At 43.0% G+C, this 18,551-nt stretch overlaps 1 protein-coding gene across 1 annotated transcript; it reads left to right on the top strand.

Annotated features, from left to right (window-relative positions):
* Positions 1-14,818: 14,818 nt before the first annotated feature.
* Positions 14,819-18,443, top strand: HSBP1 (heat shock factor binding protein 1). The gene is made up of 4 exons (XM_023934515.2): positions 14,819-14,880; positions 15,338-15,404; positions 16,074-16,193; positions 17,087-18,443. Exons 1-3 carry the CDS (start codon positions 14,836-14,838, stop codon positions 16,190-16,192), a joined length of 231 nt encoding a protein of 76 aa, XP_023790283.1. The 5' UTR covers positions 14,819-14,835; the 3' UTR covers position 16,193; positions 17,087-18,443.
* The last annotated feature ends 108 nt before the right edge of the window (positions 18,444-18,551 follow it).

The following is an 18,551-nucleotide window of genomic DNA, read 5'->3' as shown; positions in this document are numbered from 1 at the left end:
AATAGACTTGGCTATTGATGTGTGCCTTTCCAGAAGGGAAGCTCCAGCTAAGAGCTGAAAAGCTTCCTGGCAGCTCCTGGTGAAACAAATTACCTCTCTTTCCATGGGAGAGAACAAGCGGACCAAATTACAGAAGTGTTAAAAATCAGTCAAGTATTTCATCATCTACAAATGCAAATACAATGTGTGCAAGCTGAGAGAAAGGCAAACAAATTACTCCTGAAAAGGTGGGTGGGGAGAAAGAACAAAATGAATTGATCTTTAGACCTCAGCCTTTCCTCTGCAGATTAATCTCTGCTGAAATTAAACCAGATTAAAAATCTAACCACAAAACCAAAGGAGGATTCAAGTCAGTCATGCAAGAGCAAACATGATTTTGGTCATCACCCCAGCCCAGCCTGGAGGGTTTTGTTTCACATGGAGCTGCTGAAATGACAGAATTGAAGTTTGAGCCAGGGTTGCTCTTCACTCCTTCTCTGCAGGGCCAGCAAAGTTTGCCCTGAGTGTGGTACCTGTAGAGAGAGGACAGGTGTGTGCTCACAGGAGCTCACAGGCCACGCAGAAGGTGAAGAAGGGAGGGTGATTTATTACCACCAGACAATATTAATGACATTCTGCAGGCCTTTTTCTACCTGGATATTTTTTTTTTCTTTTTACGAAACAGCTGTTTTCTTCCAAAGACAACAAATGGTGATTTATGTGCAGCAAGATCAGATGTGAACAACGCCTGTAATTAACAGGTTTTCTTTTCTTACATTTAATGTCAAAGTGGAAGGGTAGATTTTCAGTTTGCTCTAAGAGAATATAAAATAAAACACAATAAGAGCTGGCCATCCCTGATAAAGATGCCTGTAATAACTGGGAATATACGAGTTGAGAATTCACTGGGAAAAAAAAAAAAGAGGAAAAAACCACCCACATTTCTTTTTTTTTGTGTGTAAAAGCAGAAAGTTTAGCTTAAGCTTTTAGCTGGCAGCTAAAAGTAAAACACCAATTGTTTCTTAGGCTGAATTATCACTACATGTTTCATAAGGATTAAGTAGTATGTTTTTATTAGAGTAGTCAGTGATTCAGGATGCCAGAAGATTGGAAGATTAAACAAAAGCTAATCTCTAGAAAAGTAGGACGAAATGCTTTGTTTCTTTTTCAGGAAAAAGGATTCCCAGGTTCTCAAAAGCTGGCTTGGTAAGGTGATATTTTTTTTTTTTTCCAACAGCAATATTTCCCCATCTACCTCTTCCAAAATAATTAATTTTCTAAAAAATGTGTGTACAGAACAGTAGGGATCAAGAAGCACTGGTGGGGTTAATTTTTTGGACAATTTAGCACTAATAATAATAATAATAATAATAATAATAATAATAATAATAATAATAGTAATCAGGAAACTCTCTGGTTGCACCAATGATCAGAGGCTGGCACAACTAGAAAAGGCTTTGTTTGAAGGGGTTTGCAGAGTTTGAAGAGCTGTCAGCAAACCACTGACAAAATGCTGTGAGAAGTGAAAATTTAGCAAGGTATTTAGAAAAGGTTAAGGTTTTCTATGTGAGAAAGATGGTGAGTGCAGAGCCAAACTCCCAGCACAATCCTACACCAGGCTTGCCTTTTATTTTTAGTACATTTTCAGCAGCATCTCTCAATTTCTCTATTGCAATGCCAGTGGCATTCAGGACTGGTAAACAGGAAAAAGTGACAATGATAAATACAGCTCTTAGTAACATAAAACACAGAGAAACTCCCACAAAATGCTTAAGGTTTTGGACCTTGTAAAGTGATTTTAAAGGATTTAAAGGACTTTTGACAGCTATTAACAGAAAGAATCCCAGGAGTTTAGCCCTCAACTCATGCAGAAAGTTCTGAAAATTGTCTAAAATAACCTTTGAAATGTACAAATACCTATAGTAGCTCTGAGAGATGTTCATTATCCTGCTGAACGACAAAGAGATGGCACATATTAAGTAGATCTCTTGTATAGATCCATTAAATATTCTCTGCTCAGGAAGAAACTTCTTATCCAAGTGCAGGAGACCGATCTGGAATGGGAGCAGCACAAACATCACAGCCCTTGGAAGGTTTTATCCAGGAGAGAGGGAAGCTTTAAAACATTTGCAATTCATATCTGAGTGATGTCTTGCTTGCCCCCAGGCTCCCAGTTCTGCTGAGAATCCCAATTCAACAGATGCAGCTGCTAAAATTAGGGATCCTAATGGGTATGCACAGGGCCAGGCCCTTCCTTGGGATCCAAGGCGCCTCCGTGGAGGGGCTGTGGCAGCTGGGAAGGTCACCTGGAAGTTGAGAGCTTTCCCAGGGCAATGCCTGGCCCCAGCAGCTGGCACTGGGTGCTTTGTGCCCCAGGGGAGCTCTGGCAGGGATGCAGTGACCTGTGAGGAAAAAGATGCTGCAGGACTTGGGGGTTTAGGGCTGCACAGAACCTCCCCTTCAGCTTCAGAACCAGCTCTGACCTCCTGAATTAATTAATTTCAGTATTCCTTGTCAGTTTGGCAGCAGGCAGCTCTCTCTCCCTGGAGCCTGGGACCCAGCACAGGCTGGCAAGCCTCGCCGTGGTAATCTGCAGGAGGAAAATGTTAACACTGCTTATCCGAAATAAAGCACAAGGAACATTCCTCTCTATGGGATCAGGCAAATTACAACAGGCTTAAAAGCCCTTCTTCCTTTTATCTCTGCTTGGCTTTGCTCTCCATCTCCTGCATGTCCCACTTGCCTGGTTCCTCTTCTTGACAAACACGAGCCAAGGCAGTGCTCAGGGAGCCCAGGAACCTCCTGGATTTGTAGTTTCAGGTCGGTGTTGAAGCATTGTTGCATAAACAATTGAGAGTCTGAGCTGGCTCTAAATTCAGGACACTCCAGGCTAAGGGCTGGTGTGGAATTTTTATTAATCAGCTCATATATTCACTTGCTAACTTATCTCCTGAATTCCTCTAGCAGGTCCCTGGGAATGAGAGGAGCCATTCCTCAGTAATGAATGAGGTTTCCAGCATTTCAGATCTCAAAGTGCAAAACTTCCAATGCTACAATATTTAACATCGAGTCCCTCACAGCTAATTATCAGCTCTTCTATGGCTCCCTAATGAATTTCTATGGGAAGGAGAGGCAAGGAAGGACTACATTTGACCTGCAGTGAGATGGCAGAGCTCATGCTGGACTGGAAATTTGGAAAATGTTCCTCTGTTGTGTGGAAAAAGAGAGGAAAAAAAAGCTGTGAGGAAGAACTTAGCAGATGTTCCTGTTTGCAAAAAGCCAGTTTGAAAGATTAGTATCTCCTGCAGTCTGAATAAAACGACAGATTTGGGGTTTTCTTCCATTGGAAAGTAACTTTCCTAACAGACCCCAAATCAGAGGGTAGATCTGTTCAATTTTACTGCAACATTCTAATTTCAGTGACTGTTCCATTTCAAAATCAAAGATATGAACTGCACCATTTCCAGGGAGTTTTGGCCAAAATGCACCTGCATTTATTTGGCACATGGGGCTGAGATTCCTCCCACACAGAGCACATCTCAAACCCCACACAGTCAGACATTTCATTCACATTCACTATTGGATTTGCAGGAATTGGTGGAAAATCCAAAGAAATGGCTGTTATGTCCCCAGCTGATGTAAACCAGCATAACTCCACTGAAATGAATAAAACCAGCTTCAGATTCAGTGTGTAACTTCTGAAATGAGCTGTGTGAGGGTGCTCAGCTGGTTTTGAGGGGACAAAAACCACGAAAAGCACATCTCATTTTTAGCAGGCTACAAAACAAACCCCCAGAACCAACTGAAATGATGAAATGATGAAACAGGAATGAATTCCATGCCAGCAGCTGACCTCATTCTGTGATTCAGGTTATCTGCCTGCTCAGTTATTTGAATTTTCATTGAATAACCATTTTGTTTGACACTGATTCCGTTGTATTTTATAATTTTGAGCTCACCATTCACTCGAATAAAGAAGCTGAAGAATCGACTATTCATGCCAAGGCTTTTGGAGTGATGTAACAAAGTGTTTTGTTAGCTAAACACATATCAAGAGTTAGAGTTATGGTGGCAATTCTCAGTCTTCCTGAGGCAGCTGGAAATTGCAAGAAGCAGAATCTGGAGAATTTTATGATCCTTTTAGAGAACATAAATTAGATATGAAAAATAATTTTCTGCATACTGATCTACAGTTACTTGAAAATTTAGGCTTGAAAAGCGGGATAATTCTTCCAGAGGCAGACTGATTGTTCTCTCTGGAATCAGCTTGGTTCCCATCCATTACAGCTCCGTGGTGGGCACTTTTTTATGCTGACACCATTGAGGATTTGGAATGCACTTTTGTCTCCCCACACAGTTAAATGCCATAAGAAGGTTTTGTGTCTGCATCCCAAATTGCAGAGACTGGCTGGGATCTGCAAGCATACCCAGGAGGGAGAGAAATCCATCAGGAATACCCAGCAGGGCCAGGAGAAGAGGGAAATATCACAGGGAAAAATCAGTGGCACATCCCTCCACCAAAACCCAAACTGAACCTTACACATCTGGAAGCTTTTGGAGATCTATTAAAAAAACACCAAAAAAACCAAGCAAAAACCAACAAGATGCCATATAACTGTTATTTGGGCCCCAAATTGTTGCTATTTCCACTAATCTCTTGTATCTTTGGCATTAAAAAGCTTGGACTACTGCTTTGTGGCTGTTACTCAGGATGAGGTGCATGAATAAGGCTCAGCATTAGAAATCAAAAAGGCTGAGTTTTATTCTTTGCCTCTGTCAGAGGTCCCAATAACAGGGTTATTCTGTACTCAGTCTGCTAAATGGACACAGAAGGAATTTCAGCTCTCTAGTTGTGAATGATGGATTACTCTCTGTAGTTCCTAATTTTTTCATGAGTAAATATTTCAAGCCTTAGTCTTGATGTTGCAAAATAAATCATGATACAATTATACCTTGACAGTGTTTCAGAAGAAAAAAAGTGCATGGATTTATTATTTCTGGTAAGCATTTCTCTCGTAACAAGAGAAAACCTGAGCAGGACAAACAAATTTGCAGTTTCTATCCATGGATTTCATTCCAGATTAAAATGGCTAAACCCAGAATTTAAACCTGATCCACCTGATTCTGGAAGATTAGCAGGCTTTTCTGACACAGGATCATGGAGCAGGACTTGTCCCTTTGGAAAGCAGCTGGTTTCAGCCTGTCAAATCCAGCCAGCCCACCAAGCATCCTATCCACTGCCAGTGGTTATAAATTGCTTTATTTTACATAATGGGAGTGCAACGTGTACAGCCAGCGTTGGGAGCTCAGGGTTTGTGAATTTGTGCTGTAAGCTGCCTGATTTCTGGCTGTCAAGATAAAAACCTCCCTGTAGAGGATGGAAGTCCAAGGTTCACTCAAACTCCAGAGCAAGACTGCTGTGACAGCTTGGACACAAAGTGTGCAGCAGAAGAGAAAACCGTTTAATGGTTTGTGAGAATTCTGTGTGTTTGGAGTGGGGAGTGTAATTTCCCTGTAACCTCATCCCTGTGTAGCTCCAGCTTCCTCTCCTTTCCTTGGGCACATCCAGTGCACGAAGAGGAGCTGGCCTCAGTCAGCTGCAGGAGCAAAAAATTGCATTTTGGAATGGCTGGGAGAGCTCAGACAATTTTGATTTACCCAAGAAGAAGCATGAGGGCTTGATCCTGAATTCATCCTCAGATTCAAGAGGGAGACAACACTTGGATACTTTCCTGTCCACCCAGCTGCTGGAAAATCTGGGCCTTATTCACCAGCCTTGAGAGATAACAAGAACAATGAAATAATAATCACAATAACAAAATAAAATAATAATAACAATAACAAAAATAATAACAACAACAATAAATAACATCAATAACTATGATCGTGATAATAAAAATAAAATAAAATAAAATAAAATAAAATAAAATAAAATAAAATAAAATAAAATAAAATAAAATAAAATAAAATAAAATAATAAAAATAAAAATAAAAATAAAAACAAAAATAAAAATAAAAATAAAAATAAAAATAAAAATAAAAATAAAAATAAAAATAAAAATAAAAATAAAAATAAAAATAAAAATAAGTCATCCTCCAGCTCTTTGTGTCCTCACCCAGCCAGAACACACCTGTTCCTGGCAGCAACCATGACCCAGACCCACACCAGCACTTAATGTCACCAGCCACCTGAATTTACTGGGATAAATGGGATATTTCAGTGGACCCCTAAAGATTTCTGTCAGGAGAGTGTAAAAGGCAGAGACCTGAAAAACTGAAATCACAAATCTCTCTCTGTTTCAGTGATGAATTCTCTGCTGCCTGTTTGCCTGGGTGAGCTGCACAGGGCACAGACCCCAAGCTCTCACTGCATTTCTGCTCCCCAACACGTTTTTGAGCATTTGGTCTGGGGGACATCCTTGGGGAATGTCCTCAGAGGGCAAAGGGAACATGCTCTGGACAGCAGGCAGTCTCTCAAGGTGGATTATTTTCAGCTTTCCAATCTTTTAAATGATTTTCTCTTTTGAAGAGTTCTGAATTAACTACCAGTATATATATTTTAGCAGTGGAAAAACTCATTTTAACCACTCTGCTTCCAAATCTTATTGCCAGTGTAGCATTCAAGAATGAAAGGGTCTCAAATCACTTTAAACTCATCAGGAGACACTCTAGGCAATGCTGTTTTAAACATCAGATACCAACCTGAGCCATCAACGCTGAACAATAGACTGTGCTAAGTAGATATGAAAAAGAGGCTTAATTTCAAATTACCTCATTTAAAAAGACACTTCCCATAATCACCAGACTAATTCTTCAGGGACACAGCTCAGTTAAATCATGTCATCTACCTAGTGTGGTTCCTGCTGTAATTTATTTCCTGCTCATTTTGAAGGGATCATTAGACCAGCTCTGTGAGATTTTTACTAACTACTATTGATGCTTCAAGAGGGGACGAGATGGTAAAAATCAGGGGGATGCAGATATGTAATGTGCTTGACCAAATCCAGATTTCTGGAGTAAACACTCCAGAGTTTTGGCTCAGGTTGTATCCAGTTTGACAATGCACATACTTACAAATGGCCTTTCACAAAAATAGAGAAAAAAGAAGAAAATCCCCAACAACTTTAATTTTGAATGTAACTAATCATAAAGAGCCATGCAGTCATGTACTGGGAGACTGAAATTTATTCAGAGTGGGTTGAAAACACAACCCAAGGAGGACAGTGATGGTGAAGAGCTTCATGAGATGCCCTTGCTCAGGGAGTTCCTCTCTGAATGCCTCATTTCTGAAAAATTCCTGCTCATCTCGGGCTTTCAAAACTCTAATGATCTCTGAAACCAGTGGCTGGCTTCCATACTCAAATGATTCCCCATATATCAATTCAATTCTCTTCTGTTTGCCTCAAAACTTCCTGTTTTGACCAAAACTGCCAATTTCAGAGCGCCAATGTAGTGACTGGCATCCCCTAAAGCACAAACAGAATTGCTCTGGCCGTGGTCAGACTGCTGCAGTTCTGAATTACAGGGCTGTTATGACTCACTGTGGGTACATAATTAGTTAATTGAACTTTCCATACAATTTATCTGCACAAATGTAAAGCCAAAATGCTGATTACACTGTGGATGGCTTAAAACTCAGCTTAACATTAAATAGAAAACCAAGGTAAATGACCCAGCATCTGAATGGCCAGTAATGCCAAGAAATAAAAGTTTACTGTGTGGAAAAGGAACTTAAGAAGAAGATCTTGTCTTAGAAAGCCACTGACTTTTCAAGGATGTTATAAAAAGATTTGGTACAAGGCACTGCTAAGCAATTTAGTTTTGTAGAAAAGCCACAGTGAATTGCAAGGGTTCATATAATGGTCAATGGAAGATTAAAATAATGAAATTTTGACCCCACAAGATATTTTAAACCATATGACTGCGAGAAGGCAATCCCATTATCTGGTTCAAAATCCCATCTTACTGAGGAAAGTAGCTAAAAACATTTCAGAGGGTGGATCAGACTCTGTCAGTAAAGACCTCACAGGCTGTGAAAAAAGGTCCAGAGGGCAGAAATCCATCCCTTGGGCTTTGCAACAAGTCAAAATCAAATAGTTATGGGGACACTGAAACTCCTACATGCACGGAAGGATGGGAGGTAGATGGAGATCCCTAATGAGCCCCATAATGACTTCCTGAGAACTTGACATCCTATAAAAGCACAGGATCCCACCAGGATGAGGATGCTTAGCAACAACCAGCAACAAAAGCGTGTAGGATAAATAATAAATGCCACATCCTACAAGCAATCAGACATTCAGAAGTCTCGTTCTTCCCTTGTGGGAACCATTAACATCGTCAGAAATTCCAAATGGCGTTGCCCAAAGAGAGTTTTGCAGACATGTTGGCCACAGAGGCCAGTCCTCCTGACTGCAGAGGATTCCCAAGGTGGGACAGGGAGGTTTTCCTGCCTGGATCAGTTTTCAGGAGCACTTATGACCAAAAAGCTTTGTGGTAGGTGACTCTGAGGCCCATAATATTGAGCACAGTTCTTCCTATTGAGTGAAGACTCCTTCTACAGAGAGTCCCATTAGACAGATAATCCTTGTCCCAAACTGATGACTTTTACCATGGAAATCTGACTTTCAATAACAAAAAAGAGTTTCTATGACAGCAGGTTTCTGGTTGACAGCCCAGGCTACTCAAAAGCTAGAGGGAAAGGACTTCTTCCTCCATAAACCCCATCTTCACACTCAGTGTTTCTGAGGGAAAACTGTGATTGCTGAGAAAAGGGAATTTCATGACAAACCCCAGAACTATTTATGCTCTCCTGAAAGAGACAGTCTGGGACTGACACCGTAACACAAGCACCACACCCCGCACACACGCCGCCGACCCCGCCACGCCAAAAAAACCGTCCCGAAGCCGCGTAAACACTCTCGATCACCGTCGCACCCCCAAGCCCCGGGGCGCTCCCGTGGCGGCGCGGCTCCGGTAAAACTCCCGGCACGGCCGCCGCCATCTTGACCGGAAGCGCGTCACCAGCGCGACGGCAACCGCCTGGAAGCCCCCACGGCGCATGCACGCCGCCATTTTGCCCCGAAAAAAACCAATTTGAGAATCCTGAATCGCGGCGCCGAGAAGCGCGAGAAAAACGGCACAAAACGCCGCCCGTCAAAGCCACACACAAGCACGACACTATAACGATCCATAAGGACATGGGCGCGGCCATTTTGAACCGGAAATATAGGGCGCAGCTATGTTTTTGCCGGAAATATAGGGCGCGGCCATGTTTTTGCCGGAAATACAAGGCGCCGCCATTTTGAACCGGAAATTGATGGGCGCCGCCATGTTTTTGCCGGAAATACAAGGCGCCGCCATATTTAACCGAAAATACTTAGCGGCCGCCATATTTAACCAGAAATTCAAGCTTACAGTTCCAGGCTCGGGTTCCAGGCTCAAGTTCCAGGCTCAAGTTCCAGGTTACGGTTCTAGATCAGGGTTCTAGGTCACAGTTCTAGGTCAGGGTTCTAGGTTAGGGTTCTAGGTTAGGTTCTAGATCAGGGTTCTAGGTCAGGGTTCTAGGTCAGGGTTCTAGGTTAGGTTCTAGGTTACGGTTCTAGATCAGGGTTCTAGGTTTCAGTTTCACTTTCGGTTTCAGTTTCAGTTTCACTTTCACTTTCAGTTTCACTTTCACTTTCAGTTTCACTTTCGGTTTCACTTTCACTTTCACTTTCGGTTTCACTTTCAGTTTCACTTTCACTTTCGGTTTTGGTTTCACTTTCACTTTCGGTTTCACTTTCACTTTTGGTTTCAGTTTCACTTTCACTTTCGGTTTCACTTTCACTTTTGGTTTCGGTTTCACTTTCGGTTTCACTTTCGGTTTCACTTTCAGTTTCACTTTCACTTTCGGTTTCAGTTTCACTTTCACTTTCGGTTTCACTTTCACTTTTGGTTTCGGTTTCACTTTCGGTTTCAGTTTCACTTTCGGTTTCGGTTTCACTTTCGGTTTCAGTTTCACTTTCGGTTTCAGTTTCACTTTCACTTTCGGTTTCAGTTTCACTTTCGGTTTCGGTTTCACTTTCGGTTTCGGTTTCACTTTCATTTTCGGTTTCAGTTTCACTTTCACTTTCACTTTCACTTTCGGTTTCACTTTCACTTTCACTTTCGGTTTCAGTTTCACTTTCAGTTTCACTTTCACTTTCGGTTTCACTTTCACTTTCACTTTCGGTTTCAGTTTCACTTTCACTTTCGGTTTCACTTTCAGTTTCAGTTTCACTTTCGGTTTCACTTTCACTTTCAGTTTCACTTTCGGTTTCACTTTCAGTTTCAGTTTCACTTTCAGTTTCAGTTTCACTTTCACTTTCGGTTTCGGTTTCACTTTCAGTTTCACTTTCACTTTCAGTTTCAGTTTCACTTTCACTTTCGGTTTCGGTTTCACTTTCGGTTTCACTTTCACTTTCAGTTTCACTTTCGGTTTCACTTTCGGTTTCACTTTCACTTTCACTTTCGGTTTCACTTTCACTTTCGGTTTCGGTTTCACTTTCGGTTTCAGTTTCACTTTCGGTTTCGGTTTCACTTTCGGTTTCACTTTCACTTTCAGTTTCACTTTTGGTTTCACTTTCAGTTTCACTTTCACTTTCACTTTCGGTTTCACTTTCACTTTCACTTTCGGTTTCACTTTCGGTTTCACTTTCACTTTCGGTTTCGGTTTCACTTTCGGTTTCAGTTTCACTTTCGGTTTCGGTTTCACTTTCAGTTTCGGTTTCAGTTTCGGTTTCGGTTTCAGTTTCACTTTCGGTTTGGGTTAGGGTTAGGGTTAGGGTTAGGGTTAGGGTTAGGGTTAGGGTTAGGGTTAGGGTTAGGGTTAGGGTTAGGGTTAGGGTTAAGGTTAGGGTTTTGTGCCTGCCTTTTCTTTAGCTGGCCCATCCCCACAGCAGAAAATGAATTAAAAAAGAATTTTTAATTTTTAATTTTTTTTTTCCTGGCAAGGTCACTTGCAGCAATAATTCCAGGTGCTCTGAGTGTCCTCCTCTGTGAGCTCCCCAGACCCTGCTGCTGCAGGTCTGAAGGGATAATTAAAGCAGCAGAATCTGTCATTATTCTGCACCATGTCAACAGTCAATATGATCACGAGGATGGAGCCACCAGCTTGAGATGGAGCTTTACTCATGGCTGGCTGAATAACAAAACCCCAGCATGCACAAATAACACATTGACAAGTGTTGATTCACAAGCATTTATCACGTTGTTTCTAGGATTGTTTTCCACCTCCAATTTATTTTCCAAATGGGATTCCTCTCAGTTGCCATCATTCTCTTGTTTATGTGACTGTGCTTCTGACCCTGCTCGAGTTATGTGTTTTGACATTTGAAAGCAGGAAACTGATAATATATTAACCTTAACTCTTCCCTTGGCACATACAATTTGTGAAACAATACACAGCTTGAAATTTTTCAGCCTCAGAGCAGGGAAATGAAAGATGACCTCCATATCCCTTCCAGGTTATTCTTCTAATGGATTCGTTCTGCAGCTTGAGAGACACTAAAAACCTTCCTTAGCTAGAGTAACCAGCATGTAAGAGTTGAATTTTCCTGCTATGCAATTAGGGTTGTAGTTTAATTTAATTTCTTCTTAAGCCTGCTGGGTGTTTCATCCCAGTGGGCTGTGTCTGTGTGAGCCTTTCAATACCCTGCTTGGCTCAGGCACAGAGCTAGGCAGAACTACAATCATCACCCACACTTTGAATGCTTGATGTTTTATATTTTTGTGCTTTTTACTGTACAAATAAGCACTGCCAACTGGAAATAACCGTGTATTATCAATGCAGTCTAGAAACAGGCAGTGTTTTAAGGCCCAAGAACAGTTATCCTCTCTCACAAGGGTAACTCTCATTCATCACATGCTCCAAATATCTTTCTACAGCTCATAGCACAAAGAAAGAACCAGTTCTTTTCAGTATCAGCCACTCAGTGATATAAGGGGAAAAGAGATTTGGGAGATAAAACCAGTTCTTCTTCATATCTGTACAGCCCTACAGCATATTCCTAGCTCTGTGTCAGGGATAAAACAACACACTGAATCCAGGATGAGGAGCTGGAGACACAGCTTCCTGTAGGAAATGCTTGCTTAGGAACTGAAGCAGAAGAAATTTGGATCCATGGTCATGTATTCATAGTCATGAATGAAGTGATTTCCCTGCACTGAGAGTCTTTATCTCAGCAAAACCCTCTCAGCAGTCTGACCTGGGCATTGGCACATCAGGCCCAGGAAAATGGGGAAAAGTTTCATTCCTGCTGCAGGTAAAGTAAAGGGGCTGCAAGAAGAGACGATCCAGGAATGTTGTGCTGCTATGAGATAATTAAATTTATAATTTAATTATATAAATAATGAGATAATTAAATCCATAATTAAAGCAGTTTTGTGTTTTTTTTTTCTTTAAAGCACTTCACATTGCCAGCTGTGATGTGCTTGGAGAAGGACTGATTTTTCACTGGTGACATTGCAAGTCTGTCTGTGCACACTTGGTGCTTTGGAAACACCCTGTATATACCATTCTTGCCACAGGGATTCATGCATATTCAAACTTTTCCAAGGAGTATTTTGCATGGCCACTCCTTGGGTCCACCTTTTTAGAGCATGTGCTCTTAGAGTTTGATTTCTTTTTATCATCTTTTTATTTGGGCTGGGGTTCTTTCTTCTACAGGTGGTCAGTGTTGATGGCAGCCTGGGCCCCATCATCTGTTCCCTGGAGGTTATCTGGCTTTGTAACAGACAGGACCTAACCCTAACATCCAAAATTCTTCTTGACCTATGCCTAAAAACCTTTTAGCTTCTAGCAGGAGAAAAAAGAAAAAGGCATAACAAAAGCAATTCTAACATATAACATTCATCTTAATACTTGTGAAAAACCAATGTCACAATATGTATTTATAACAAAGAGGATTTTGCCTTGGCTCCATTAATGCCTCCCTTGGGAGAGCCTGGGAGATGATCACGTTATGGAAAGCTCTGTTCCTCAAAGAGACAACTCCTGTGGGTTTCTTTGGATGGGTGGGAGTGACTGAATTTCACTTTGATGTGCCACAAGCACCCAGCGTGCTGGGACACGGAGCAAAGTGAATAACTGAGCGAGTGAATAATTGCTCTGTGCCAAGCACACAGGTTGTAAAGCAGCTCTGCTCGGAATCCAGGGCTGTCTGCAGCCGAGGCACAGCAGATATTTATTGCTTCGTGCTGGACTGCCAACCACACGGCTCAAAAGCAGCAAAAGGGTGATGATAAGCATGGGGTTATCTTCTTCTTGTTGTTGTTGTCCATCATGAAAAACTCTTTAAAAAACTACAGGAAACTACCAGCATCAGTTTTGAGTGTAAATTCAAAGGAGCCTGGGCTAAAGCAGGTACGCTGGTGCTGCAAACAGGGAACATCACATCCTCATGATCTCTCCACAGAAAACCAGCCAACTGCAGATTTTCATGAGAGCTTGGGCAGAAAATGAAGAAGCCATTCTAACAAGCAATTTGGGATGGTAAATGTGGACCCTTATCAGCCTGGAGCCTGCAGTTAGAATATTTGCTCTCCCAGTATGACACTGAACAAACAAATGCTGGTTTTATTCACTCCTCGGTGGGCGGATTTTACAAAAAGGCGCAGCATTGATATCTAACTGTGATCAGGGGAGTTTAACACCAGATTCAGGCGGAGCAGGAATGGGCTGTCACTGCTCCAGTGTCACATATTTACACATTTTGCAAAGCCTTTGGAATTGCTCATTAATCAGAGTGGCTGCACAGTGTAATTGCCCCTTTTTCCTGGCCAGGTTTCCTTGCTGGCTTCCACGGGTGTCCATTTGTTTTCCAGATGGTGCCTCTGTCCATCTCCAAATGCTGCCTTTCTCCTGGTTTCACACAGTTGGAATTGGAAGGACACATTTCAAATTTCCATGAGGGAAAAAAATCTCAACCGACCTTAATTTCAGTCCGAGATCTGTAGTTGTGAATCTGTGATTGATTTGTTAAACTTCTTTGAATTCAATAACAGACGGGAAAAAACATCTTAGTGGAGCAGACACAGAGAATAATTACCTGTTCTCCTCCACACATGAAGTATTTATAATCAAATCATCCTGCTTTGTCTATTCAAAGCAGCAGAAATGCCAACGGATTCTATAGGAAATATTCATGAAATGTCATCCTTTAAATTTTCATCTAATTCTGGGTAGGTTGTTAGCATTCAAAAGATAAGACTAAGCTTAGCTGCTCATCCAGAAGAAAGCAATAAATAAAATAAGGGAACATTTCAGTATCATGCATTAAAAAAAAATAAAAATAATGAAACCTGGAAATAAATAATTCTTTTCCTTTGTGTAAAGAAATGAAGACTTCAGAAAATTGTTCAAGGAGCTATATTAATTGTTTAGATATTTATATTATATGTATTTGTCTATTATATTGTATATAATAATGTATTTATAGAGGTGTTTATTAATTGAAAATTGTACATGGAGATATATTAAGGAGAAACAACAGCTGTAGTTCAAGCAGAAATGTATAATCCTTAGAGCAGAGAAGCTCTGTACGCAGAATGATTCAACACCACGCTCTTGGTGCTGTTGGAATGATTTGGCACCACCCTCCAACCAACGGAGCTAATTACCGATAGAAGACAGAAGGCTAATTAATAAGAGAACCACGCAACTTTCAGCCGAAACGTGTAAACAGCGAAAAGCTTTAATAGTTGTGCGGGCTTTGCGGACTGCGGGGGGCTGGTGAAGGACTACATTTCCCAGCATGCCGCGGGGCGGGCGCTCTCGCGAGAGGCGCCGGAAGCGGCGGGGCGTGGCCCGGAAGTGGAGCCGCCACCGGAGCCACCATGGCCGAGACCGACCCCAAGAGCATCCAGGACCTGACGGCCGTGGTGAGGGGCCGAGGGGCGAGCGGGTCGCGGACGGGCTGCAGGGGCTTGGGAGAGAGACGAAAGGAGGGAAAACTCCTGTCCGGGATGGGGCCTGGAGCAGCCTGGTCCGCGGAAGGTGTCGCTGCCTGGGGCAGGGGTGGAAGGAGATGGTCCCTTCATCCCAAACCATTCCGTGACACCCAAAACAGCTCCCATGTGGTCAGCACGAGCATGGATGCTGCTGTCCTGGGCTTGGTCCTGACTGGGCAACACGGGTGGTTTCTGGATATTACAAATGTTTCGTGTGAGCGTCACTTCCTCTCTTTATACATATATTTAAGTACCGTTTTTACCTGTCGATGTAATTATACTGCAGAGTTTTGAGCTTAGCAGTGCAAGAACAATGTACTTATTACATGAGATTGGGTAACAGCCTCTGAAGGAAACGAAACATTTCTTTTTTTTCCCTTTGTGTTAGGTGCAGACACTGCTCCAGCAAATGCAGGACAAGTTTCAAACCATGTCTGACCAAATAATTGGAAGAAATATCCTTTTCTAAACTCAGACGGGTGCAGGATTACAAGTCTGTTTGCCGGTGTGGTTTGTAAGATGAATTTGAAGTGACCATAAGTGTTTGATCGCAGCTGTGATGATGAGAAGAATTAAACGGAGCAGTGTTACCCACTCCCAGAGGAATGTCATCCTGGTGCTGGGGCCCTGGCAGAGGAGGGAGCTGGAGCTGCTGCAGAGAGCCCAGAGCAGCTCCAGGATGAGCAGGGGGATGGAGCAGCTCTGCTGGCAGGAAAGGCTGGCATTGTTCAGCCTGGGAAAGTGAAACTTCACCGTGACCTAATTGTGGCCTTCCAGAGCCTGAAGGGAGCCCCCAGGAAAGATGGAATGGGACTATTTGTGAGAGCCTGGAGTGACTGAGGATGGGGAGAATGGGTTCAGATGGAGAGAAAGCAGGGTTAGATGGGATACTGAAGGAATCCTTCCCTGTGAGGGTGGGCAGGCCCTGGCACAGGTGCCCAGAGCAGCTGGGGCTGCCCCTGGATCCCTGGCAGTGCCCAGGGCCAGGCTGGACCGGGCTGGGAGCAGCCTGGGAGGGTGGCAGGTGTCCCTGCCGTGGCAGGGCTGGGACCAGAGGGGCTGTGAGGTCCCTGCAGTGTTGCCTGGGGCTGGCACAGGCTGTGCTTTCCTTGACCCCCGGGCAGTCGATGACATGAGCTGCCGCATCGATGACCTGGAGAGGAACATTGCTGACCTCATGATGCAGGCGGGCGTGGAGGAGCTCGAGGGAGAGAACAAGACCCCGGCTCCCAACAAGGGTTAAAGTAAATTGCTTCATGGCCTTGGGACAATCCCCTGGGTGTTTGGAATTACTGACTTCAGCACAGAGGGAGCTTTTCCTTGGTTTGTGAGGTGGCCTGGGAGTCGTGCAGAGCAGAATTATACAGGGAGATAATTGTGCTGGAGAGAGACAGAGAGCGTGGCCAGGGATGGGAGAGGGGCTGGGGAAGGGCTGGAGTACCTGGAGCTGCTGAGGGAGCTCAGCCTGGAGCAAAGGAGGCTCAGGGGGGACCTTCTGCCTCCCCACAACTCCCTGACAGGAGGGGACAGCCAAGGGGGATCAGGCTCTGTTCCCAGGATGAGAGGGAACAACCTCAGGTTAGGCCAGGGGAGGGTCAGGTTGGACATCAGGAGGGATTTCTCCATGGAAAAGGCGGTCAGGCTTTGGAACTGACTGCCCAGGGAAGCAGTGGAGCCCCAGGGGCTGCTGAGGAGGAGCTGTCCCTGAGCTGTAAATTCCTCCTGTGTGTAATCTGTGAGCAGGCAGGGAGCAGGGACTCCACACAGCTGCCAAGCTGCAGGTCCTGGCTGTGTGGGAGGGCATTCCATGAGGCAATCCATGTCCTAGGGCAGGGCTCCCTGGAGAAAGAGATTTTCTGAAAGATAAATTGAATATTAAATTATCTGTTCTTAGAGCATTTCTGATTGCTAACTTGCAAGTCATAATACTATAGTGGGCCTGTGTGTTTGGGACAGATACATTCTTGCTTTTTAAGGTAGCTATTTTTGTGTTACCTTGTTAAAAGTACAAATTATTACTGCTTCCTTGCTCTCAGTGTAATTTCCATTAGCTTGAACCCCAGAAATGAAAATCTCTGATGAGCATGACTCTCTTAACTCTCAGTAATCTCCTTTCTTATTATTTTTCCCCCAACAGTTTGCCAGCAGCTCAAATCATAGAAGATGACTTTTTCTTTTTTTCTACAAATCCTTGGAATTAAAGAATGGCTTTTTGCAACTCCAGTGTGTGAAAGCATTTTTATATTGTTACAGAGCTTGCATTCCTAATGTACATTGTATAGTTGGGGTAGGGTAGTTTCTATTTTGATTTGTGTACTGTAATTTCACTTTTTGAATTCTTGTTACGAGAATCACTTGGTTGTGTTATCAAAACACAAATCTTATGGATCTCAATTTCTGGGTGTACTTTTTTGTGGAGTCACTTTTTCCTCTTTCCTGTACTTTTCTAGATGTTTCATGTTTGATAGCTCAGCATTTTGTGACTCCCACCAAATGGGAATCTTGCCTTGTCCTACGTGAGTTTGTGGAGTGAAGCACAACATTGAAACGTAATTAATTGCATTAATTGTAGCTCTGAGCATCAGGCACTCACTGGTTGAGGATTGTGCTGTCTTTCATACGTGTAAGAAAGGTGATTTTTGGAAACAAGAGACACTGAACATCAAAATCATCTCTCCTACTCCTGGTGTTACCTGAGTTTCCTGGAGCCGAAACCAGAAATGCGGATTTCCCAGGAGAGACACCTGAGCCACCACTGCCTCCCCAAGCTGTGACACCTGGACAGAAAAGGAGCTGTTAGCTGTGAACACTCTCACTGGGGACTGAGGGGTTTCACCACTCTGCCTTGGCACTGCCCTCTGGCACTTCCTTTGTCAGTAACTGGGATTGAGGTGGGCTGGGATTGATGCTGGGCAGAGCAGGGATGGGATTGTGGGAATGTCTGTGGGGGGGTTTCAGTGGGAATCAGTTTGCCAACAAAGCAGTGATACATGAGGAATAAAAAGAGAATCCAGGTGGATTTTTAAAGCCTTGCTTCTCTTGGAATAACAGCTTCAAAACTATTTGATTTGGAAAAGAGTTTGCTTTTCTAATCATACCCGCATCTTTGGGCCTGGAGTAGGTATTTATTACATTCTGGCCGTGGGAATTGTGTTTGGGAGAGTCTTTACTGTGTCAATTGTGAGGAAAAATGACCAATGTCAGCTATTCCTGACAATCATTGCAATGCTCCTCCAGCTTCAAATGCAAATTTCAGCAAGCACTAGTGGCAGGCAGCAGCCCTAAACTGCTCCTTAAATGCCACCAAATTAGCACCTGGGTGCTGTGAAGGCAATATGACAGGTCATTTTTCCAAACTCACTGTAATAAAAGCTCATAATAACAGGGGAATTTTGTGAACATGAGAAATGTATCGATATATACTTGTAATACCAGCCTTAGGTCCTTTGTAATGTCATTTGGAAAAAATCTAATAAACTGCTAGATGGTAACAAGTAGTCAGGTCACGTGTGTTAAAGCACAGTCTAGCATAAGTCTGTAATCATGTGGGAGAATATATTTAGTTGCAAGTTAAAAAAAGACTTTAGCACAGCTGCTGCTCA

The sequence above is a fragment of the Cyanistes caeruleus genome, chromosome 12 (genome assembly GCF_971803275.1).
Source record: "Cyanistes caeruleus chromosome 12, bCyaCae1.hap1.1, whole genome shotgun sequence".
Classification (NCBI taxonomy): Eukaryota; Metazoa; Chordata; class Aves; order Passeriformes; family Paridae; genus Cyanistes; species Cyanistes caeruleus.
The sequence above is the reverse complement of the archived record's forward strand: the minus strand, read 5'-3'. Positions and strand labels throughout refer to the sequence as shown.

Bases quoted from the DNA above. Each gene is read 5' to 3' on its own strand.
- HSBP1 (XM_023934515.2), top strand. From the start codon at position 14,836: ATGGCCGAGACCGACCCCAAGAGCATCCAGGACCTGACGGCCGTG. The intron at 14,881-15,337 runs GTGAGGGGCCGA...CCTTTGTGTTAG, and splicing joins TCCAGGACCTGACGGCCGTG to GTGCAGACACTGCTCCAGCA. The intron at 15,405-16,073 runs ATATCCTTTTCT...ACCCCCGGGCAG, and splicing joins TGACCAAATAATTGGAAGAA to TCGATGACATGAGCTGCCGC.